Source organism: Acomys minous, assembly GCF_964271855.1.
Source record: "Acomys minous genome assembly, chromosome: 2".
Taxonomy (NCBI): domain Eukaryota; kingdom Metazoa; phylum Chordata; class Mammalia; order Rodentia; family Muridae; genus Acomys; species Acomys minous.
The window spans coordinates 73,450,409-73,475,210 of NC_140484.1; the positions used below are offsets into that span (position 1 = coordinate 73,450,409).

General features: G+C 50.4%; 1 protein-coding gene across 6 annotated transcripts in view; it reads right to left on the reverse strand.

Moving 5' to 3' along the window:
* Positions 1-3,389: 3,389 nt before the first annotated feature.
* Positions 3,390-24,802, reverse strand: part of IL21R (interleukin 21 receptor) — a 34,027-nt gene continuing 12,614 nt past the window's right edge. For 3 of the 6 annotated variants that reach the window (XM_084767051.1, XM_084767050.1, XM_084767048.1), the window contains 8 exons: positions 15,845-15,907; positions 12,024-12,126; positions 10,281-10,480; positions 9,160-9,332; positions 8,296-8,473; positions 7,520-7,631; positions 6,492-6,576; positions 3,390-5,020 (listed from right to left, as the gene is read on the reverse strand). In XM_084767051.1, coding sequence (XP_084623177.1) covers positions 4,298-5,020; positions 6,492-6,576; positions 7,520-7,631; positions 8,296-8,473; positions 9,160-9,332; positions 10,281-10,480; positions 12,024-12,126; positions 15,845-15,893 — 1,623 coding nt within the window. In that variant the 5' untranslated portion in view covers positions 15,894-15,907 and the 3' untranslated portion in view covers positions 3,390-4,297. Of the gene's footprint in view, positions 5,021-6,491; positions 6,577-7,519; positions 7,632-8,295; positions 8,474-9,159; positions 9,333-10,280; positions 10,481-12,023; positions 12,148-15,844; positions 15,908-24,802 lie in introns of all 6 variants that reach the window. The other 3 variants (XM_084767049.1, XM_084767047.1, XM_084767046.1) reach the window with 1 other exon arrangement.

A 24,802-nucleotide genomic window follows, 5' to 3' on the forward strand; every position in this document is an offset into this window, starting at 1 on the left:
CCATCACAGGTGCAGGAAACTTAGTCTTGTCCTCAGGCAGAGAGAAACAAAGCTGGCCAGCGCCATCACCACCAGTGCCAGTGACACAGGAAGATGACTGGGAGCCACTGTGACTCCTGAGTTCTCCATCAGAAAGTATAAATTTCTGCTTCTGCCTGCACCTTCTCTGAACCCACGGGGCTCAGTTCACATGCCTAGAAGTCCACAAGCTGGAAACAGTGAGGCACAGCAGTCACTGCTACACTCAGGCACCCCAGTCAAGGCATGGCTCAATCCAGGAGCCCCACGGTTTCTACCCCTCTGCTCCTGGTACTTCACCTTAGGTCAGTTGGTCTCCCTTCCCTTCTTGAGCTCCCCGCCTCTACCCCCTCCTCCAGAAGCTCCAGGCTTTATAATCCTAGAGGAAAGGATGAAAGGGTAGGCCTCAGGATTTAGAAGCTGAGGCAAGAGGATCAAGATTCCAGGACTAAGCAGGGCGTGGTGGCGTGGCTCACCCCTTCAACCCCAGCACTCAGGAGGCAGAGGCAGGTGGATCTCTGTGAGTTCGAGGCCAGCCTGGTCTACAAAGGGAGTCTAGGGCAGCCAAGGATACACAGAGAAACCCTGTCTCGAAAAGAAAACAAACAAACAAAAAGATTTCAGGACTAATCTGAGCAACTTAGACCCTGCCTTGAAATAGGAAAAGTAAAAGGGAGTCTAGGAATGCTAGCTCAGTGGTAGAGGACCCGGCCAGCATCTGTGAGGTCCTGGGTTCTAGCCACAGCACCACTACAGAGAACTATAGCATGAAGCAGCTCAGGTCATATCTCTGCCTCAGCTACACAGCAGCATGGGTTGGGCATGAGAGGAATCTAGGACCCTGTCCCCAGAGCTAGCAAAGTGTCAGGCACCTGCAGGGGTTGTGGTTAAATTACCAAGTATTGGCCTAATAATGTTTATTATCTACCTATAATAATTATTATGGCAGTATAATCCACTAATAATCAATCAAGATTCAGACACCTGTTATATTTTAAAATAGCCTTAGTTAACCTGGGGCAGGGCAGATATTAATCCCCTAAATTACTTCCCACAGTGGCGCAGGTATGGGATATCTGCCCCAATCCTATGCCATCTGCTTCTAATAATTTCTATCAAGCTACCTCCCATCCATAATCCCAAATACTTGGTAATGTTCTTCATCTGGACCAAGTCTCCATCCACGCTGGCCATGTGCTTCTCCTCCATCTAACCTATGATGGCTCTGCCTTCTTCCCTTCTTCCTCGGATCTCTCTTCTCCTCTGGACTCTCTTCTTCTTCTCAAGATTCTCTCTGTCTCCCCAAGCCCAGGAACCAGATAACTACTCCTATCTCATTTGCCCTGCCCAGGTGTGATGGCTTTTTAATAATGAGCATCAAAACACATCAGACCAACCCCCAACACACAGGTGTTTGCTAAGAGGTTTGCCTCTTTGACTTCTTTGGTGACAGGTCTCAGACAGGTCCAGCTCATTCTGCCCAAGGGATAGCCTCTTCCCTTCAAAGCCAAGATGGGCAAGCCTGGACAAGCATTGGCTATGCTCTCTTGGGGGAGTGTGCTGTGAAGCCTGGCTTTCAGAGCAGCTTACTAGCAACTCTAGCCCGGCCTTAGGTGATGGGTACCCATGGCCCTCGCTTGCTCCCTGCTTCTTGGTCGCACCTTCTGTAGGTCGTCACTAGAACACAGACGCAAGTCACACCTCATATTCATTTCCCAATGCCTGACAAATACTACCTGCTTCCTAAAGTCCTCAGGCTGTGGACTAGGTGCCCATCAGCAGCTGGCCAGCTCCTCCCAGCCAGAAGACATCCCTCACCAACCATGTCTACAGTCATCTAGTTCCGTGACCTGAGATCCTGGAAATAAGACAGGCTACAATCCAGGCTTTATTAAAACTTTATTAAGCACCTATTGTGTGTGGGGCTGGGGAGGGAGCAGACAGGGAGACCAGCTCATAGACTGCGCCTGGTCCACCAGCTCTTGTGCTGTGTCTCTGTCTCCCCAAGAAGCCATCATTCTTTCAAGCCTTTCACCATCCTCCTATCCACCCATTACTAATCCTAGGTGGCCCAGTTCTTGCCCTCAACTTGGCATTCATGATCGTTCATGAGAGGTGTCCCTCCAAAATGGAGCTGGTGAGGGCCAGTACCTCAGCCCCAAATGTTCTTCCTTGCCCACACCCTAGTCAGAAGCTCTACCTGCTGGGTGGGGGTGGAGATAGGGAGGGGGTGCCAGCAAGGGCCTGAACTGGCTCCCTGGAGAGCCGCCAAGAACACCTGCAGTCTGAGGCTCCCAGAGGATGTGAAAACCACAGCACACTTTGGTCTAAGTGGCTGGGGTGCAACAGGGTGGGGCTGTGTGCACGTGCAGGAAAGGAGCTGTGGTTTTTTGCTGGTCTGAGCCTCTCACACCCTGGTCCTCGGCTCAGTCTCACTGTTGAAACTACCAGTGTTCCAGAACTTTCCAGCCCTGAGTCTAATACAGAGGACATGCATGCATTCTGTGGTGATTGCACAAAAGCTACCCTGCTTTAAAGATGAGCTGATTGTTGCTCACTGCTCTCCAGTCCAGCTCTTTAGACTGGACAGACAGACAGACAGCCTTTCTTCCTGGTCCACTGAGGGGGATAGTCTACATCCTGGAGTTCCAGCCATTATTGGAGGTTTCCCACAAGGTCCCCAGAACAGGGTCCAGCTCGGTTTTGCAAATACCACATCACATCTCAGGTGTGCACCCTTGCAGAGAGAACGGACTGTTCAAGAAGAAAAAGACAAAGGAAAGGACGACGGGGAGCAGAAACGAAGGATGGAGAGAAGAGAAAGACAGCAAGAGCTAATCCATCCCGGCCCTGTCTAGCTCCTGTACGACCCTGGGTGGAAGGTTCCAGCACCTCCCAGTACTTCTTAGTTTCCCTCACACTGCATGCTCACAAGAATCATGGATGCAAGGGAACCTCCCTGAGTCCCCAGGATAAACGTGGCACCAAGGGCAGGCAAGGGAACAACAGATCGTCCAGAGCAGGCTCTTGATGCTCCATGGCTCCCTCGTGTCCCCTGCCCTCTGTGGGTGTTATATAAAGGGTTCTGTGGGCACTGTGCTCTGTACCCTCTCCCCATGCCTCGTACTTGGTAAATATCTCCCGGGTACTTAAAGGAATTATCTGTCTGTCTGTCTTTATTTTTATTTTTTATTTTCTGAGACAGGGTTTCTCTGTGTAGTTTTGGCTCTCCTGGAACTTGCTTTGTATTCTGCAGACCAGACTGGCCTTGAACTCACAGAGATCCACCCGATCCACCTGTCTCTCTGCATACACGCCCCCCCAGCCCCCCACACACACCAAGTGCTGGGATTAAAGGTGTACAGCACCACTGCCTGGCAGGAACTTTATTTTTAATAGGCAGCAGAAGCCAGAAAAAAACAAAAACCAACAAACAGGAGAAAACCCAGCCCAGTTGGTGGGACTGCTTCTGAGAGAGCAGGCTGCATATGTCACAGCCTGGAAACCACTCAGTGCCCTTGGTGGGAGGATGCCTCACAGGTCCCCAGGCTGTGGGTATCCGGTGACTTTTTATATTCTTCCACCTCAAGGCATGCACCTGATTTTAGAAGCCACAAAGGGCAGGAAGCTGACATGGGCTGCAGACTGACTGTACAGGGCTAAGCGAGGACAGCCATGCCCTTCCTAATGTTCAGGCAAGCAAAGTCAGAACAGAGCTCAGAAGTGGCTTCTCCAGGCTTCATAGCCTGGAGCCACCAGATCTGGGGTTTGCAACTACATCCCTAGGTTCTCCATAAGCTTTCCACTCCAATGGGCACTATAGGCTTACTCCATCCTCTTCTCCAGGAGAAAAGATAATAAGACCCAGGACTTCATAGGTCCTGGAGGTGGCACCTGGTAGGATTAGGCTTGGTGACAGTGCCCCTGGGGCAGCAGACTGGACCAATCTCTTGATCTGACTGTGGCCACCCCACATGTCTTCAGGGGAGGAGTCAGAGGCTCATGTCTAAGAGACACCTACACTCATGCGTACACGCGTGAACTCAGGCACACACATACAAGCATGACAGTGAACGCAGGGCATGCACAGGCATTGCTCACAAATAAATGTGATAATGCATACCCAAGCCACACATGTACACACACACACACACACACACACACACACACACACACACACACACACACCTACACATTCACATTGTAAATGTCAGGCTCCGAGGCACTCCCAGAGACCACAGACTTCTGGCCTCTTTTCATTACAGCTGGACATTATGTGCTAGCTGCCCTGGGCTCCAGTGTCTACAGGTGTAGGGGTCCTGATCACCCACTGGCGGAGATAGCTGCGAGGGGGCCCTTCATCACTCTCCACAGGGCTGCCACAGTCTGAACCTGCAAAGCCACTGTCAAAAGTGTCCATATCCAGGCCAGGGGGTGAGCCTGCTTCACTTTCAGAGCTCCCTCCTGGACACCCAGTCCTCCAGGGTGGGCCTTCTGTCCAGTCCCTTTCCTCAGCAAGGGGTAGCTTCAACCTGTCCAGGAGGCTGCCTGGGGAGCCTCCCAGCCTGAGGCCACCACCTGAGACACAGCCACACGATAGAAAAGTGGTGTCTGTGACCAAGAGCAGATCCTTTGCACTAGGGCCAGACTCTGGGCCAGCATCCAGGTTCAGGGCTGGGTACCCTTCATCCTCACAGCTACAGGGCCAGGCACATGGGCCCTCAGCATCCCCCACAGTCACTGTGTCAATGGACACCAGACCATACGGCCGGTCTCCCTCCTCGCTGTAGGGTGAGACTCCCTGGCCAGCTGCCAAAAGGACTGTGCCCCAGTGGCCAGGCTCAGACACTCCGTCACACTCCAGCTGTTCTTCGAGATCTGGTGGCCCCAGGAACTTCTTCCCCTTGGCTGGACATGATGACAGATGTAGGATAGAGGTTGCTATGGGATTCTGTGGTGCCAGCTCCAGGCTGGAGGCCGTGAACGGGATTTCCACCCATTTCTATGAGAAAGAAACATACAGCCATGGGCCGGGGAAGAGGGAGTTGGGTGTGAACAGACAGAACCAAAGACAGATGGGCCCAGGAGCACCAAGACAGGGAAACAGAGGAATAAGAAGCCAACGGATACAAACAGGAGCATGACCAGCCCCTGTCTGGTAGGTCTCCACTACTGTCCTCTTTCAGAGCCGGTGTCCCCACCTTCGGTAAGGACTGACCCCCCCCAGTTACCAGTGTCCCAGCAGAGGATCAGCTGGGTGCTGGCACCAGGGTTCTAAGGTGCAGGGACCTGAGGTCTTAAGGTCTAAGTGGCCCCGCCCCTACCCTGTCTCCTGACATTTCCCAAAATCTCTAAGTTTTGCTTGTGTGTCCACACTAGAGTGAACACTCAGCCAGGAGTGAGCCTTGCTCATAGCCGTGCCCTCGGTACCCAGCACATAGTAGATGCACCATAAATGTTTGTGGATAGAGTGAATTAGTAACAAGCCACGTGGAAAGGCCTCTATGGGGCGCTGGACTGAGACAGTAGCCCCGAAGCCTTGAGGACCCTCTTGCCCTTCGCCTGCCAGGATATTGCTGGTAATAAGAGAGCCTCCATTGCGTTGGCAGAGCTCACCCTGTAGAGTGGGATCCCAGTTCTGAGAATGTCCCCTTAAAAACATCTCCAAACCACAACATTCCCCTACCCCTGGTCTGGAGTCACTCCTTAGCTGTGTGTAGACTCTTGCTTTCTGTGTGTCACATCCTCATCTATGGGAAAAGGACCCAGTGTCTTGAAGATCCAGTGAGGTAATGTTTGCTTATGGACAGTGCAGTGCTGGCCTCCAGGGATAAGGAAGAGGTGTGGGCACACCCCTACCCTGCTCTGAAATGCCCACTGGTCACTCTGAGCCTAGGTTTTCTCCTGGAGTCCCAGGGTTGCTGGGAACCCAGGACAGGAGCTACTGTAAAGGAGAGGCCACAGGCCTGGCACACAGCAAGTGTGTGCCCTGCAGCTCTGACCTCCATTGGCTGTGCAGGTGGCTGCTGCCTGTGCTGGCAGCACATCAGAGCCTCCTGCCTCACTGGGTTTGAGCAGCAGTGCTGGGCAGATGCTCTGAAATGCCAGTAGGGGCAGCTGCACTTGGCAGGAAGAAGGACGGTTGTAGGGTGGGCAGGGCCTCCCCAGGCAGGATTTGCTCTCCACCACAGATCAAGGCCACCACAGGAAATGCCAGGCTTCCAGATCATGCCCAGTCTGGGTTCCAGAACAACCCAGTTTGCCCGCTTTCACTGTAACTCTAAGCCAGAAATAAATCATGGTGTCTGAGTCTAAACCTAAGATCTTGAAGACGAGAGAATCTGAGGACTGGTTCTAAGTCAGGTTGAGCCTGAATATTCTGGGCTCACAGAGTGGTCTTGGAGTTAGGGTAACGGTTGGTAGGGTTTCCTCAAAGGGCAAATGACCCAGAGGACGCACCCAACATGGCTCACCTTGAAGTTCCCGCTGTGTTCTCTATACAGGGGCTGGAAGAAACTCTCAGGACTGGGCACTGGTGCCCATACCTTCTTCCACAGCCTGCAAAGAAAAGGGGGTGGGTAATGCCCGTGTGACAGCAAGTAGGAGACCCAGCCTCTCTCCTAAAGAAGCAGCAATGTCTACTGCCTTCCTGCCCACCCATCAGTAAAACGGAAGCAGCCGTCACTCTCACCCTCAAGCTTCCTGCAGATGCTCAAGTTTCTGTCTCTGCCATCAATTGTGGGTTAGGCACCCACTGCCCTCTGGGGCCTTGACTTCCTCATCTACCCTGGTGAGGAAGTGTTGGGGGTGTGTGTGCAAGAAAGGCCCATGGTGCCACCATCAGCTGTTACTGGCACCCTGATCGTTCCCTTCCGGATTCTCTGTACCCGTCTTTGAGCATCTCATCGAAGCGAACAAAGCGAGCAGTGTATATCGGCAGACCCCCACTTCTGTCACTCATCAAAGGACTCCACGCATAGCAGCCTGCCACAGGCCCCTGTGCCAGGGTGGTCCGTTCTGTTTTGAATCCACTGCCTTCTTCCTCTCGATGGCAAGCAGAACAAAAGGCCCGTGTGCAAAGCAGACTGCAGCCCACCCTCCAGCGGAGACAGGGGAACGGGGGGGGGGGGGGGGGGGAGATAAGTTCAGTCCCTGGACAAAGTCACAACCCAGGTCCCTGCAGAGAACACCAAATTTCTACTCCCCCACCCCCCCGCCACTTCATAGTGGTGCGACTTTGGGCAAGTAGCTTGACTTGACTGCTCTATGCTTCCGTTTCCCCTGTTTGAAGAATCAGGGTGTCTGTAGTGTGCAGGCTCACAGGGCGGCCTTGGAGCTGGGGCAGGAGCTCTGCACAATGCATAGCACATGTCAGGCAACACACACACACTGTTCATTAGTGTCACTACTCTCCCCAAGTCCCCTGCTCAGCGTAAGTCTTGGTTGGGGAGGCTGTGGCCTAGGGCGGACCCCTTCTCTTTCCCTGAGCCTCTGGCCTCACCTCCAAGGCAGGGGGATCTTCAGACCCATGAATACCAGGACAGGGACCAAGACAATCAGGAAGACAGCCAAGAGGAACAGCAGCTGGCGATCATCCAAGCCTGCCTCGGGCTCTGCATGGAAAGCAAACCGTGGGTCCAACAGAAAAGTGCCAGGGAGGGAGGGGTGACATGGAGGGCTGGGAGGAAGCCGGGTTCTCATCCCTCCCTTTGGAGTTTAGGTATGAAGTGTCCCCTCCCCCAAAGGCTCCTGTGTCAGGGGTGTGGTCCCAGCCTGGGATACTACTGGAAGGTGGTGGGACCTTCAGGAGTCAGGGCCTACTGGGAGGAGGTTAGGCCATTAGAGATGTTGGCATCCCAGCCTTTTCTCCATCTTTGTGTCCTGACTACCATGATGTGAGCAGTCTCATACACTTCCCACAATGCAACAGGGCCTTGCAACCATGAGCCAAACCCTCTGAAACCATAGGCTAAAATAACTCTTTTACTCTATTAAGTTGATTATATCAGGTATTTTATTCTCATCGCAGTCAAGTGATGTCACCTCTCTAAGCCTTAGTTTCCTCTTCTGTAAAATGGCGTAATGACTTTCCCTTCAGAGTTAGGAGTCAAATTACTATGAGAAGAAGGAGCTCCCTCACAATGAGGAGTAAATGCATCTGGGGATGAATAACTAAGCATGCACCTCCCAGCCATGCTGGGAATCTCAGGACCTGTGAGCTGCATCAGGTTAAGATTTAGTACCAGGAGTGGGGTGTCCTACCAGTGTCACACTTACCCTCAGCCTGGGTCTGAAAGATGACGGGGTGACTCCACTCACTCCAGGTCCCCTTGAATAAAGTGCCTGGCTGGGGTGCTGCCCGCACCTGCAGCCGGTAGGTAGAGCTTTTGTGGAACTCTTCAGGGAGAAGGGAGATGTTACTTGAGTCCACTGAGATCAGTCTGGTCACCGGCCTCTGCCAGGACAGAAGGAATATGACACTCTGTAGTCACCCGAGTCCTTCTGCTGGAGTTACACCAGGAAGGCACTGTAGAGAGCATGCATCCCTGGCTAAAGTTACCTAGAAAAAGAGCTCCTTCTCGGTGGCAGTGGGCCAACCCCCCAGCTGACAATGTCCTGGGAGCAACCATGGATACCCCCTGCATGTCATTAACTAGACACTTCATAGACAATGAGCCCCTGGGCTCCCTGCCTCAGATGACATAGGACATGTTCAACAGTGGACCTTTTGGGAAGTCCCTAGTTGCAGACATCTTGTCAATGGATGGCAATGGATAGAACATTCTAGATGATGCCCTTTATGGAAATCTTTAACCAGGACCATTCTAATAGGTGCATAATTCTAGAAGCCTGAAGCTCTGTCTAAACAGTGAGCTATTCTGGAACCTTCCAGCTGTGCACTCTTAAGTAGCCTTCACACTCAAAGTAAGTAGAATGTTCCCAAACTTGCTCCATTGTAACTCTAAGGTGGGTTATAGGGGAGGAGTCAAAGTGGAGATGTGGTCAAGGGTGCCCTGGCCCAGGGAAAAAGAAGGCAAGAGTTGCATATTGGGAGAGAGTGGTAAGTCCTTCTCCTTGCCCCGCTATGCTGGGACCTGCCTGGGTACCCCTGTACCCCACCCCAAAGCCCTGCCACCTCACCACAGCGTAGGGGTCCCTGAGGTTCCGATACTGCAGCTCGTACTGTAGCTTCCCCCTCAGCGCGAAGGAGGAGGAGGAGAAAGAGGAGGAGGCTTCTTCATAATCTGAGTGCCAGGAGATATCATAGCGTCCCGAGAAGGTCACAGTCACATTGAAAGGAGGAGCTGGCTTGACTTGGAGAAAGACCCAGAAAGACAAAACAGGGTCAGAATCTGCAGGAAGAAGAGTCCCTCCTGACACTCCCCAAAGTGGACATGCATGACTTTGGACAAAGCACGCCCTGGCCTCAGCCCCTGTTTACTTGGACTAGGTCTGGGTGTGTAGACAGGCGACTAAAACAGTGGAGCAGCACTGGGAAAGTGTAAGGAAGAGAGAGTACTCCCAGCCTGAGTCAGGACTCAGGCTCAGCCCAGCCCAGCTGGGGACAGGCATACAGACCACAACCCTCTGTGCTTTCTTGGTAGAAAGAAAAAAAAAAGCAAAAAGCAAAAGCTGAAAATCCAGACGATGGCAGAGGGAGGGTTCTTAAGCTTTAACGTTGGTACCTAATTAATGCAGAGACTTCCTAAGCAAGGTGCCTACTGGACTCCTTTGCTTTCAATCTCTCTCCTAAAGAAGGGGCCCAGATAACACAGAACTATATAAATATACACAGACACCCACGCTGCCATGTACCAATGCTGCCACCCCAGATCTTCTCTTTGCCCAGCCTAGGCTCTGAGGATGGCTGCAGCCAGGGCCATTCTGGGGCCCTCCTAACCTTAGCTCCCCTTCCCCCACCCCATCTAGCTGGGAGAATTCCATGTTAGCTGACTGGTGCTCATTACTAGGAACAGAATCCTAGGAGGTCATGCTTAAAGGGTCTTTACAAGGTAATCCTTGTCCAGGGTCAGGCAGACAGGAAGGGGCTGAGCTGGGTCCCGCGCATACCTTTCCAGCCTCTGCTGCTCCTCTGGCGCATTTAGCCCAAATCCCATATCAAACCATCACCCTCTAGTTAAAAGCAGTGCATCTAAAAAGGACACGCCAAGGACAGCAGATTTTGATGAAGCAAGAAGAGCTTGCTTTGAGGTCAGAGAAAAGTCCTGGGTCGTCCTCAGCTTGGGGCTCATGGTACTCACTGATCTCAGCCAGGACAAAGCTGCCACACTCTTGGGAGTTGTTGCCAGATGGGTCCGTCATGTTGACAGTGAAAACGTCGTCGGGCACGAGTTGAGTGAAACGCATGTGGCACATGTACCACGTGTGTGTGGCGTTGTGGCCCAACCTGTGCAGGTGGCAGGAGGTTTCCTTGTCCTCCAGTTCCTCGAACTCATCTTGCCTTCGGGGACAGAGTGGAGCAGTCACGGCTGGGGACAGTGGAGCTCAGTGCCCAGGGCAGGGCAGTAACTCAAAGCATGGGGGCTGAGAGGTGCTTAGGGCGGAGGGTCATGGTCCAACCAGCTCTCTCTCTCTCTCTCTCTCTCTCTCTCTCTCTCTCTCTCTCTCTCTCTCTCTCTCTCTCTCTCTCTCTCGGACAGTCCCTTCCCTGCAACATCTGGCGGGCTCTGAGTCCAGACACAGCTTGCACACACCTCACAAGACCAGCCGCTCACTGTCTTGGCCAGGGCAGCAGCTTTCAGTTTTGAGAATTTAGGCCTAAACCTGTCCCTGTCCACCACAGTGAGTAGACTACTGTCCAATGGAAGCCTAGACAAGTTCTTGCCTTCCTTTCTGCCCAACACCACTGACCACCCACAGGTCTTAGAGGTGAGTTTGCTTTGTTCTCTGCTCTGACAGAACTTCACGGACACTGGTCATATGGGGCAGTGGTAAATGTTTTGGCTCTTTAACTCCCACTAGGCAGAAAGGATGGGTTTTTAGAGTATATCTAGACATCTATTAAAGTTTATTTTCTTCCTTTCTGACATGTTCAGACACTAAACACCCTTCGGGACCAATGTGGATCTGCAGGCTTTCTTAGCCCTTCACTAAATTTTCTACAATACAAACCTTGCTGCACAATATTCTCTGAGCAAGCCCAGACCACTCTGATGGCTGTCTGAAGGTATTGCTCCCTGAGACCCATGCCTCTCACACAGCAGCCAGAGAAGCCTTCAAAGCTCCCTGCCACCTGCTGCCCCCCCCCCCTTGCAGCACAGTTGGCTCCCGTACAACCACTGACTTCTTTGTCTACCATCTTCCCTCACTCTGGCTCACTCTGCTCGGGTCACAGTCAAGCTGGTGGGTACCTTATGCTCGCAACCCTTGCTCACCCATGCCCTTTGCATGTGCTGTGCCTGCTGCCACAGATACCCCAGCCAACCCAGCTGACTCCCCACCCTGCAGTTTTTAGTCTTGTTCGGGTCCTCAGCCCTTATGACATGTCTGGCATGAAGGGCAAGTGGTCTCTATTCTAAACAGCATGTGAGATCCTAAACACACTGGCTATGAGGCGTTGGGCCTGTGACTAAATGGCTCCAAACTCCAGCATCCTCCTGTGGAACACGGTAACAATAATTTCAAGATATTATGGCAAGGACACAGGAACTACCCAGTACTTAGAAGACCACTAGGAACTGGCCATCCCAGAGCTACTAACCCAGAAAGGTGTATGGGGTCAAGAGAGGCAGATTGCAGCCTCCCACCTGTGTGTTCCCAGGTAAGCCCTGTGAGCTGAGCCATCTGTAAGGCGGGGACCTGGCTCTCAGCTCACAGTCTCTGTGAGTGACATTGCCGGTGGAAGGGGCAGGCCCTCGCTGGTAGCCACACTTCCTGCTGAGCAAGCCACAGGTCAGCTCAGCCCAGGGCTCATGAGGCAGACCCTCCACATCCTGCCACCTCCCGCCAGCAGTTCCTCAGGGCCCAGAAGCATGGCCACTCACCAGGTGAGAGTGAGGATGCTGGGGTGGAGGCCCCACGTCTCCAGCACACAAGAGATGGTCCAGAGGTAGTCAGTGTGGCAGGTGAGGTCCGGGCAGCCCCAAGCTGGAGGGATAACAGAGAGACCTTTTGGGGTGAGACACATCGGAAAGGTCTTGGCGGGTTGTCTAAGGCTGACGACAAGTTTGGGCAGTCCCAAGCTAGGCCTGGGACGCAGGGACTCTCGTCATCTAGAATTCTCTGTGTGAGTTTCAGCATTTCAAGGCTGGCCATTGTGATGAGGTTCTTCTAATGTGGAACTGGGCCCATATTTGGTCCCCCAAACCACTATTCCTCATAGGATAAGACACTCTGAACTCCCCATAGGCTGACAAACAGATAGGTCCCTGGGGCCAGAATAGTGGCACGGGTCATGAGCCTATTAGCCTCGGCAGGAAGAGGGGCTAGGGAAGATGGTGAGAGGGAAGGGAAGACGTCAGCATTTTACAGAAAAGTTGACTGTGCCACTGCCAACGGCAGCATGGCCACCAAGGTGTGTCCAAAGGGAGTGAGTGCAGCAGCAGGGCGCTGGCTGGAAGAGCTGCCTTGACCCTTGACCTCTCCCCAAACACTGGAGCCATTTGTTTCACTGTCTACATGGTTGGTGCAGCAGCATAGGGCACATCTGCCTTCCCAAGCATTTGGGGGGGACAGAGGTAGGTGGATTGCTAGTTCAAGACCAGCCTGGGGCAGACAGCCTGTGTCAAAGGGAAAGGAAAAGTATCTAACCAGCTATGAAGTCAAAATCCTATATTAAGTCTAGGTGTTGGACCTCTGTCATGTGTGCAACTCTGGATGATGTCTAGGGGAACAAATAAATAATTGAAGGAGTTCAAGAAAAGAGAAAGCAAGTGACGACAGGACGGAGGGATTGTGCTTAATATCCAATGTACATCAGTAAGAAAACAATAAAATAGGGGCGTGGTCATTGCCTAAGTTTTGTTCAGTGTTCCACCAAGCAAGCAGAGCCATTTTTGTTTGTTTGTTTTGTTTTGTTTTTTATTTTATTTTATAAAACCGTGTACCAGCTTCATGCAGCTTAACCTTCTCCCCACACGCCAGAAACATGCTCCTTAAAGGGAACTCATTTTCAGCAGCTTCTTCCATCTTGCCTCATGATTGATCAGACCCTAAAACAGTGGCCTTTGTTTCTGGGCTCCTAACTTAAACTCCAAGCCCAATCCTGGGCTGTATGGGGACAGCACCAAGCCTCCAAGGGAAGGCTGCTTCTCTGGGCTGCTGAGCACCGACCCAAGCATACGCCTGGCCGACCACACTAGCAAAGCCTGGCGCCCTCTCCCAAGCCAGCCCCAGAGTCTGTCTCACAGTTCTCAGGCAATCTCCAGCAGAAGTTGTGGATACGTGGGCCAGTGGGGTGCTTGGCGAGTAAAGGTGCTCACTGCCCAGCCTAACAAGCTGCTTTCCATGCCTGGAACTCATGCGGTGAAAGGACAGCTGAGTCCTGCAAGCTGTCCTCTTGGGCAACATGTACAGCACATACACATAGAAGGAAGGAAGGAAGGAAGGAAGGAAGGAAGGAAGGAAGGGAAAGGAGAAGGGAGGGGAGGGGAGGGAAGGAAGGGAAGAGAAGAGAGGGGAAGAAAAGGAAGGGAAGGAAACAGTATATGGTATCAGGACTTGATTTTTTTTTTCAAGACAGGGTTTCTCTGAGGAGCCTTGGCTGTCCTGGACTTGCTTTGTAGACCAGGCTGGCCTCGAACTCACAGGGATCCACCTGCCTCTGCCTCCCGAGGACTGGGATTAAAGGCGTGCGCCACCACCGCCCCGGCAGCGTCAGGACTTGAAACCAGGACTTTGTGCACACTAGGTAAGCAATTACTACCACTGAGCTATAGCCCTGGCTTGGAACGGGACGAATCACTACAGCAAGGAAGGGCAGAGTCTCTAGACTTCTGGGAGGTGGCTGCCAAGGCCAGAATCAGTAAACAAGCCAGGCAACACGGCATCTCGCCGATGTTACTACAGTGCACAGGACGCAGCTGGTGGCCCTCTGACTAGGTGATCATGGCCTCAGAGCTAAAAGTGGCCTCTTGCTATCCCTAAGCTGGTTACAGGGGTCTCCAGCTTCCAAATCCCCATTCAAGTGAGGTCACGCTTGTATAGCATACGCTGCCATATAAAGCAGCCATTTGACATAGCAGCAAGCTGAGGCAGGAGGATTACGACTGTATACCAAAATTTTTGTCTCAGAAACTCAAAACTTAATGAATGAACTAACAGTAGCCCATCAGGTGCCTGGAGGCCTGATAAAATGTGATGGTGCCCCCTCAAATGCTCAGGCCACAGAGCACGAGAGGAGGTGGGGCCTCCAAGGACAAAAGAGTCCCTAGACCAAGCTCCTAAGGGGGTGTCTAGTGGCATTACAAGTGGCTGGAGAGGCCAGACTCCTTTCTACCCGCATCCTGCCTCCCACCATAAAGAAAAGAGGCCCAGCACCATGCTGAACTTTGCCGGCTATAGTTCTCGCTGCACTGTGACGCTGCATGCCCAGCCCCGGGACTGTGAAAGATATCACATTTGACCCTGTATGTGGGTTCATGCACATGTATGTACACGTGTAAGTTGAAGACCTTACCTCTGTTTTTTTCTTTTCTTAATTATTTTATTTTTGTACATATACATTTATATTATTACACATATATACAATAGATTACCTATGGCAAGAAGAACCATGACACAATCAGGAATTACCTCTGTCTTTTTCAACCCTGATTTTTGAGATAGGCTCTTTCACCCAGCCTGAAGTTCACTGATTTGGCAAAGTAGCCTGGCCAGCATACCCCTGGGATCTGCCTCCTCCTCCCCAACGCTGGGATAACAGGTCCACTGAGCTGTGCCCAGTCCCTTCCAGGGCAGCTGATGCTAGAACAGCAAGCGCTTCACTGACACCATCTCTCTGCCCAGGCTTCTGCTCCTTATATTTTGCCTCAGTGCTATGGGACTGAGGCCGACCTAAGAGTCAGTCACCCACCCCCAGGGTGACCACAGAGTCTGTGTTCTCCTCAAACTTCTGTTCCTCCACTGACGGCAACACAGCCAGGCTATGGCAGGAGGAGGGGGAGGAGGTGACATTCTAGCCTCAGTGTGTGACAGGGCCCTGATATGCAGCCCCACATCCCCTCTCCCCAGTGCAGGCATGATAGGGGTTTCCAGAGCAGGCAGGGTGTTGCAAACAGAAAGGGAAATCAAGAGCCAGGCCTGTTTCCTGCGGGAACTAAAGTACTGGATCTTTCGGTAAAAACCACAGCAAATTTTGCTGAGTCTGCAGAGGGTCAAGTTCCCCTCACCCCCGGGCAGCCTGTACAGCCTTTCATCTCTTGGCTCTTGATGGGGTCTTCTTGGGCTCTTGGCTTTGGGGAGACTGCTCTAAACAGGACTCTTGGCCTGAAGTTCTGACACCTTCTCTCAGGGCCTGCTAACAGGGCTCTGGCGCTTCTATCTCCACCTGCCTTCTCTTCCCGCCTAGTGAGGGTTCGTGACCCAAGTCTTGCACAAAGAAGAATGGAGGTTAGATCGAGCCAGGACTTCCTGCCTATGATGGTGGAGAGAGCCTTTCAGTTTACTGAAGCTCTTTGGGCCTGTGAAGTTCTGGTCAATGGAACTCATTGTCAGTCAGCTCTGTGGTCAAGTAGACAAACGTTGTACATCATGGGTCGGTGGCCAGCAGCCACGACTAGGAGCCTACAATGCCATGTGGCCCCTGCTCAGCCTCGTGGGAGGAGATGGGCCCTGTGCCCACAGCAGCCATAGGGCTGAGACTTACCTCCCTGGAGGATCAGCAGGAGTAAGGGAGCAGCCAGGCCCCGTGGCATGCTGTGTACCAGACCTGCAAGAGAAATGTGTGGTTTGGGCAGCGAACCAGCTGGGGCCAAGCATTGAGTGGCCTCCCCACCCGGGGTATGTCTCTGCCACATCAAATGGACTAGTCCAAAGCTCACAAAGAAGACTCCTGTTGACTATTAAAGATGAGGTTAGCCCACCACGGGTGTTTCTTATTCCAACAGGAAGCCCAGGCTAGCCTACAGAGGCACTCTAGAGCCCCTGACTGGCTGAGATGGACAAGGGCCCACAGTGCGTAGAAGAATAACCTTAGGTGGACAACACCAGGTTCCTCCTGCCCTTTGCCTACGGAAGTGCTATCCCAGAGAGACCACCTGCCCAGACTCAAGAGCCCCAGCGTGGAGCTGGGACCAGGGCCTTGAGGGAAGGTGGCTCATTCGCGCATCAGGTCAGACCCAGGTTCAGATGACCAGCTGTGTAGCTCCAGGCCAGCCTCTTGCTGTCTCTGGGCCTCATAAAATGAAGCAACGAAGGCCTGGGTAGAGCTTCATGATGGTTCAAGTGGGTGGCGTGTGAAGAACGCTGGCTGGCTGTAGGCTCTGACACACAGCACATGTGAGGCCGAGTAAACTAGAACAGAGTCCAGAAGATTCTAGAACAGAGCGGCAAGAACAGCGAGCCCAAGGGGCTTCCAAGATGTTTCACTTTCGAAATTACTTATTTAGTGTTTTTCTACAAATGGTCCTAAACATTCGGTCCTAGCCCCACTCTGAAAAATAACATTCGTGGTTGTACACTTTTTCCAAAGGGGCGTATTTTCCCCTTTCCATTTCTCTCCTCCGGAGACAGTCTTAACTGTGTAACCAAAGCTGGCCTTGACCTTGTGAACTTCCTGCTTTCAGCCTCCTAACCGCTCTAACATCAGTATTAGAATAAAATATTACGAAAATGCCAGTTCAACCTCCCTGGAGTAACACTGAGCTTGGGTGGCCCCCACCTCCACGAGCCCTGTGGTGTGGTTTGACTGTGCCCTGCCCCAAGCTTTGTGTGTGAGAAACCTAACACACTCAGGTCATACTTTAATGGCATAGAGGGAGTTGGAATTAGCTGAGGTCCTGAGGGTGGAGCCCACGAAGGCATTAGTGAGTTTTAAACAGAGCTATGGCTGGGACCGAACCCTGTGTCTGAGCATTTGCTTAAACATATGTGTGTCCCTGGTTGATGCCCCAGCACTGAAAAATAAGGGCAAGCGGGGAGGAAGGCAGGGAGGGAAAGAAGGGAAGAGAGAGCCAAGCTGTTCCTCCCTGCACAACCCTCTGCCATGCGGTAATGGCTTCCCAGCAGTCAGACCCTCAGCTGAATAAACTTCCTTTCTTTTTACCAGACTCTGGTGTTTTGTTGCAGCGTCAGACCGAGTGGAGGAGGGGCCCAGTATTGGCAGCCAGCTGATCTCTGATCTTTCTGCCCACTGGCCTCAGTTGCCATCTCTGAAATGGACACATTTACCCCCGAACTTCATAGCTAAGAATATCCACAGGGTGGGGGTGGGGCCAGGCAGGTGTCAGGTGCAAACAACAGTGACTCACTCTGCTGAGCCCCGGCAGCTGTCTGAATGGCCCACTGTTCGCATTTGCTTTCTGTTGCTGTGATCAACACCAGACCAGAAGCAACTTGGGAGGAAAGGGTTTATTTCCCTTTGCAACTCTCAAGTCATTCATACTCCATCACTGAGGGAAGTCAGGGCAGGAACCTTGAGGCAGGCCTGATGAAGAGGGGTGCTGCTTACTGGCTTGTTCCCCCATGCCTTGCAGCTTGCCTTCTATAACCCAGTACCACCTGCCCAGAGATGGCATTTACCCATAGTGGGCTGGGCCCACATCAATCACTAATCAACAAAATGTCCTACAGGCTGCCTATAGACAATCCGATGTAAGCGTTCTCTAAACTGTGGTTCCCTCTTGCTATCAGCAGCTAACTAGGATGAAGTGAGGAGCAGTGGGCGCAATGCTGGGTAAGTGCACTGTGGAGCTAGCGCAGCCTCAGTGCAAACCAGGGCTGTTCCGAGCCCCAGACCCTCATTTGTAAGTACCAGTGATAAAAGTAGCAGTCTCTCAGAGTCCTTGGGAAATTGACTTGGTGTCTGTGAAGCAGCCGCACCAGCTGCAGGCACAGGGTAGATGTTACAGTTTCTGGTGTGTGTGTGTGCGCGCGCACACACACACACACACAGCACGACACATATACAGATGTCAGAGGGCAACCTAAAAAAGCTGGTTCTCCCATTGTCTGGGTCCCAGGTATTGAACACAGGTCATCCAGCGAAGCACCTTTATCTGCTGAACCATCTCATGGGCCCACATAAACATTTCTTCAACAAATCACAACCAACTTGCTGGAAAGCTAGCCTGCCACCGCCGTGAGATGTAACAGCTTACAGAAAGGAAGCAAAACCCAGCCATGCCACTTTCCCAATACTCCAGGGGATGGGGTTTATCTTTAAAAGTGGGGGGGACAGGGGGTCAGGAGTGTGGACGTTGGGCTAGTGCCAGATGGAGATACTGGCTGACTACACTGAGGGCTTTTTCACACTCTTGCTCCATGGTCTGAGGACATGCCTGTGGCTGCTGCAGCAAGAAAACAGTGACCTTGGTGCTGAGGCCTCCCCGCCTCTCCCTCCCCACACTCTCAGCACAGGAAGGGATCTTCTTGTCACTCTGGCCTCTTTGCCTTTGCTTCCCTCCCAGGGTGCACGTGAAGCTCTTAAGAAAGGCAGGAGGTACTCTAAGAGCTTACACACACACTCACAGTGGGAGGCAGTGACCTGAAGTCTGCTGCATTCCAGCTGTGTGTCCTTGGGCAGGTTACCTAGCCTCTCTGATTTCTGTTGGTTGTGAAGTTGGTCCTGAGTGCTGAGTGCATTATTGTGTGGGGACCTATCAGAGTGTTTATCTACCAGGCTGTAGGGCAGGGCTTGGGAAGAAGCGGACTTGTTGCTAACCACACTTCAGGAACTAATAGGGAAGTGGAGAAGTTTGGGGGAGCAGAAGAGGGCCGCAGAGAATGTGGAGAGCCTAATCTCTCAGAAAGCAGAGAAATGCAAATAAAACCACAACGGCTTACCACGGACACTTTATCAGATCGGCCAGGAGCTAATGCTCACAAGGCATTACTCCGACTCTGATACACAGGAACTGCCATTCATGGCCAGGGAGAGGTGACGATACTAGCGGTCTGGAAAAAAGTTCTGTGTGACCTAATGAACACAGGCAGTGGCTTCCCCCAGAGCTAACCGTGCCACGCCCACACTTACTAGCACACAAGAAGTGGTGGGTCAGACGCCTCTCTAGGCTTAACGGTGAGGGCCTGGAAACAAGCTAAGTCCTCATCAGCAGGCAGGCTTTGGCGGCCAAGCATGGGGATGAATCACTTCCCACAGCCCATGGCCCACAGCGGTGACTCACAGGACGGTGTGAGGACCAAAAAAGATGTCAAGGAAGAACACAAAGGATGATGTCATTCCTGTCATGTTTGCAGCCACGAGGAACATCTCTATGAGCTGTTTAAGCAGACAGACATCTGTTGTATGACATAAACAAACGTGGAGGGAAGATAAACATCACTCTCCCCCCCCCCCCTTGAGACAGGGTTTCACTAAGTAGCCCTGGCTGGACAAGAGCTAACTATGTAGACTAGGCTGGCCTCAAACATGCAAAGATCTGCTTGCGTATCAGCCTCCTGAGTACTGGGAATAGAGGTGCAGGCCACTGTGCCCAGCCTGAAACACTACATTTTGAATAGAGAGTACAGAAAAAAGAGCTGGGACGGTGTTTCCGGGGACCCCATGTTTGGGAAAGCCCAGCGACACTCTGTGCCCCCCTTTCCTGTGTCTAAACTGCCTCACAGCAATGTAAGTGCAAGCAAATGATAGTTGTGTAAAATAATTCGAGAGTGAGGCCTTCCACTATGGGGGAGGCGGGGCTGGAATCAGGTTGATGCTCCCACTGAGAGCCACTGGCAAACTGAGATGAAGAGGGGACAGGCTGGGCAGCCAGGTGAGATGGAAAATGACAGAAGGAACAAGTGGCGCCTAGGACCCACACTTCCCTTTCCAATTAGTTCCCCAGTCGTTGAAGATGAGTAGCGTGCCTGAAATCTGGCACAAGGCACCTGGGGGTTGGCTGAGAGGCCACAGGAGCTTTGGGAAGCTGAGGGAAGAACTGGGTGGGGCCAGTAAGTACTCAATCCCCCAGCAAAGGCTGAGAAGCGGGAATTTGGAACAGCGCAGAATCAGCTGTCCCGAGGAGATGCTGTGCACCTGTCAGAGAGGAGGGAGAATCTGTATGGAAAGCGTCAGCTTCACGCTAAGGCTCCACATCTTCATCCGCAGGGCCTGACGGTAAGTGGGAAGGCGAGCGAGGCATGAGCCCACGGGCAGCAGGCTACAGCATGGGCAACAGCACAGCACAGTGGTGCAGAGTCAGGCACGGCATCTACCAGCACTGCAGCAGTTCTGCTTGAGAGTTCCTGGGGCCGGCCCGGCATGGTGGCACACACCTTTAACCTCAGCACCAGGGAGACAGCAGCAGGTGGATCTCTGTGAGTTTGAGGCCAGGCAGGGCTACATAGTGAGACCCTTTCTCAGAGAAATAAATGAAAAAAAAAAAAGAGTTCTTGATGTGAAGGGGTAGCTCTGTTATACAGCGTGGGCTTGAAGTGTGAAGGCTCTGATGGTGGAATGATACCTCTGCATCTAAGAGATAAAATAAACCTTTCCCCCATTAAACTGTCCCTGTCAGATGTTCTGTCATGGTAAGGAAAAAAAAAGCAATTAACACAGTAGTTAAACAGAGACTAATCCAGAAGCAAGAATAGGGCTTCTGCTCAAGATGTTCTCAAACTCACAAAAGACACTCAGCCATCAGAAAACAAAAAATCCAAAAAAGATAAATTCAAAGAAAACCCCATCCAGATGCTTCACAAAATGCCTCCTTCGTTCCTCCTCTGTTTTCTCTTTTCAGATAGGGTCTCATGTAGCCCAGGCTAGCCTCAAGATCCTGTGGCTATGAGACTGGGATGACCCTAACCTTTTGATCCTCCTGTCTCCACCTCCCAAGTGCTAGGATTGCAGGTGTGCGCCATCACACTGGCTTCTCATAGGCTAAGGCTCGAACCCAGTGCTTCTCTCTGCCCGCTGGGCTACATCCTCAGCCCTAAAACAAACAAACAGAAACAAACCCCACAAAGAACCAAAAAATTATATTTAAAATTAAAGACAAAGATGGACAGCAATGCTACACACCTTTAATTCCAGCACTTGGGAGGCAGAGGCAGGCAGATCTCTGAGTTCAAGACTAGCCTGGTCTACAGAGCAAATTCTGGGATAGGCAGGGCTATACAGAGAACCCCTATATCAAAAAATTAATAATGATGATGATGATGATAAATTAAAGACAAAGTTATTTTGAAAGTGCCACAGAGGGAAAATAGTTTGCCTTTAAAGAGGACATACTATGACTGATAGCTGACTTTCGCAGAAATGACAGAAGCTAGACAACAATAGAATAAAAACTTAAAGGCTGAAATATTTAAATTTAAACATATAATTTTATATCTAGCAAAAATATCCTTTAAGAGCACTAAGATAAACACAAAATTATATAAAGGAATGCAACAAACAGGATAATGGAAAACAAAGAGCAGTATTTTTTTTTTTAAAGATGAGAGGTATTGCTATGTAGCCCAGGATGGCCCAGAACGCCTGGGATCAAGCGATCATTTTACATCATCTCCTGTGCAGCTGGGACTGTTGGCATGCACCACCATGCCTCTCTGAGAGCAACAATTATTTCAAGAGTTGAACATCTAAAAAGAAGGAAAAAAGGAACAAGAAAAGATGAAACCAAAAATCAAAAAGACAAAAATAAGAGACAGTTTTTACAGACTTAATCCCAAACACATGAGTACTTCCATTAAATTTAAATAACACCAACAACTGACATTAAAAGAAAGTAAAATTACAGGTCCATCTATTTTCACAAGTAAAATGCAAAAATCCTACACAAAATGCTAACATTCAGATATATGGAAACAAAAGTAGCTAACACTTTTTTCATGTCATTTATGTCAATATGGGACACAGGTTTGACCATTTACAGAAGAAAGGAAAACTTTATCTGACTAATAGATTCAGAAAATGTATCTAATGGATTGGGATATCCATCCATAGCTTTGTAAGCTTGTCAAGAAATAAAATTCCTTGACCATAAGAACAGAGGGACAACTGACTCTGCAAGAAGCACACACAGGCGGTATGTGAAGCTTGCAGTGTCCTTAATGGCCAAATACTCAGCAGATTGTTTTCCTGAGTCAGAATCTTGTTATGTTCCTAAAGTGGCCCCAAGCTCCTGCTCCTCCTGCCTCAGCCTCCTGAGTGCTGAGTTTACAGAGGTGTGCCAACACGCCCAACTCTAACATTGAACATGTTCCTCCTAAGGGTAGGAAAAAAACCAAGAATATAGATTATAATAACGGACCTACTCAACACAGCAAGGCAGAAACCAAAACCTGACGAAAATTAGAAAACTAAGTGCCTGAAACAGTATACGGTCCGAGTCCAAGCCATGCCACAAACAAACAGAAATCCTTTCAGCATAATAGCGGCACACAGGAAAGCCCACAGTAAAACAGACAAACTTACTCTGAGATCAGAAACAAGGCAAGGACTCACTCTTGCCACTTCTGTTCAACTGGAAGCCTTAGCCAGAGCAATTAAGCAAGAAAAAGAAATAAAGGGCATGGAAGAAGAAGAAGAAGAAGAAGAAGAAGAAGAAGAAGAAGAAGAAGAAGAAGAAGAAGAAGAAGAAGAAGAAGAAGAAGAAGAAGGAGAAGAAGAAGAAGGAGAAGAAGGAGAAGAGGAGGAGGAGGAGAGGAGGAGGAGGAGGAGGAGGAGGAAGAAGAAGAAGAAAGACCATCTCTGTTTGCAAATAACATAATCTTATATGTAAAAAATCCTAAAGATTTCACATAAAAAAAACTTAGATGAACACAGGAATCCAGCAAAGATGAAAAATACAGAACCAAGACATAAATACTAGTTGCATTTTCTACATACAAACCATAATCAAAAGGGAAGCTAAGGGGCTGAAGAGATGGCTCAGTGGCTAAGAGCATTTGCTGCTTTCCCAGAGCACTCTACATGCCCAGCACCCACACCAGGTGTCTCACAACCACCTGGAGCTGCAGCTCCAGGGGATCCAACGCCTCTGGCCTCCTCAGGCACCTGCACTCATATGTACACACACATCCACATGCAGACGCAGGATAAACATAATTTAAAGCAATACAATTTAAAAAAGAAATTAGCACAACAATTCCATTTATAAGAGCGTCAAAAAGAATAAAACACTTTACTTGGAGAAATATAACACATTATTGAAATAAATTAAGGAAGACACAAATAAATAAAAAGATATTCCTTTGTGGGGTGAAAAGCAATATTGTTAAGGTGTCAATATTGCCCAGTGTAACTATATAAAGTTAAATACTTTCTACCAAAAGAGTAATAATGCTGTTTGTAGAAATAGAAAAATCCATCCTAGAGTTCATATGGGCTCTTGAAGGATCCTGAATAACCAAAACAAGCCAGAGAAGGGAAGGCAAAGTGGAGGCTTTCTTGGTTTCAAACATAATTAGAAAATTATAGTGGTCAATGGGCTGAAAAGATGGCTCAGAGGTTAAAACCACTGACTGTTCTTCGCAGGACCTGTGTTCAGTTCCCAGAGCCAACATGGCACCTCCCAATCATCTGCCACTCTACTCACTTGGGACCCTATGTCCTCTTCTGCACCCCATAGGCACTGCACTCACATGCACCTACATACATGGGGGCAAAAACACCCACCGCAATAAAAAGAATAAAAAGAAATCTTTAAAACAATTTAAATCACAATTATAATTGTCAAAGGATAAAGAGCCCTGAAACAAGCCCAAATAAGATGATCAAATGATCTTCTCCAAGTCACCAAAGCCACCAGGGCAAATGCACAAAACTTCAGGAAACAGTGCACATGTATGGAATGCCAGCGTTTTGGAGGTGGAGACGGGAGCATTGGGAGTCGCAGGTAATCCTGAGCTACATAGTAAGTTTGAGGCCAGCCTGGGACCAACCAACAAGCAAGAAAACAAGACCCTGGGGAGTGCCACATCCACAGGTGTCAGGATGAGGCTGATCTCTTATCTTACCACGTACAGGAATGAACTCCACCTTGAGGTGGTTGGAGGTTCTAAAACTGCAGGCGTCCCAGGGGAGAGCACCAGCGGCCAGAACAAAAACAAACTCCAAGCAGCTGGAGAGGAATGCTCCCTCAGCCAGACCCCATGCAAAGGCTTGGGGCCCAGATTAGAAAAAAAACCAAACCAAACCACTGCAACCCAGTAACTGTACCCCAGCAGTCCCCTGAACACAGGGAGTGCATCTCAACATCACTGATCATCAGGAAAGGAAAATCAAAGCCTGGGGCTGGAGAGATGGCTCAGTGGTGAAGAGCACCGGCTACTCCTTCAGAGGACCTGGGTTCAATTCCCAGCACCCACAAGGCAACTTACAAATATCTGTAACTCCAGTTCCAGAGGATCCGATACCCTCACACAAATATACACGTAGGTGAAATACTAACACATACATCATAAAAAAGAAATAAGTAAATAATTTTAAGAAAAGCAAATTAAAGCCCCAATAAGGTGTTACTTTATACCAGGCTCAATGAACAGCGTGTAAAACCAAAATAAAGTGACAAGTATTGGTGAAGATATGGAGAAATTGCAACACTTCTGTATATTTTGTAAGGTTGTACAACAGTGAAAAAAAATTCAATCAAACCTAGAAATGGCAGGTATGTGTCCAAAATAGTTTACAGCGACATCTCAGTAACATGTTTCCACG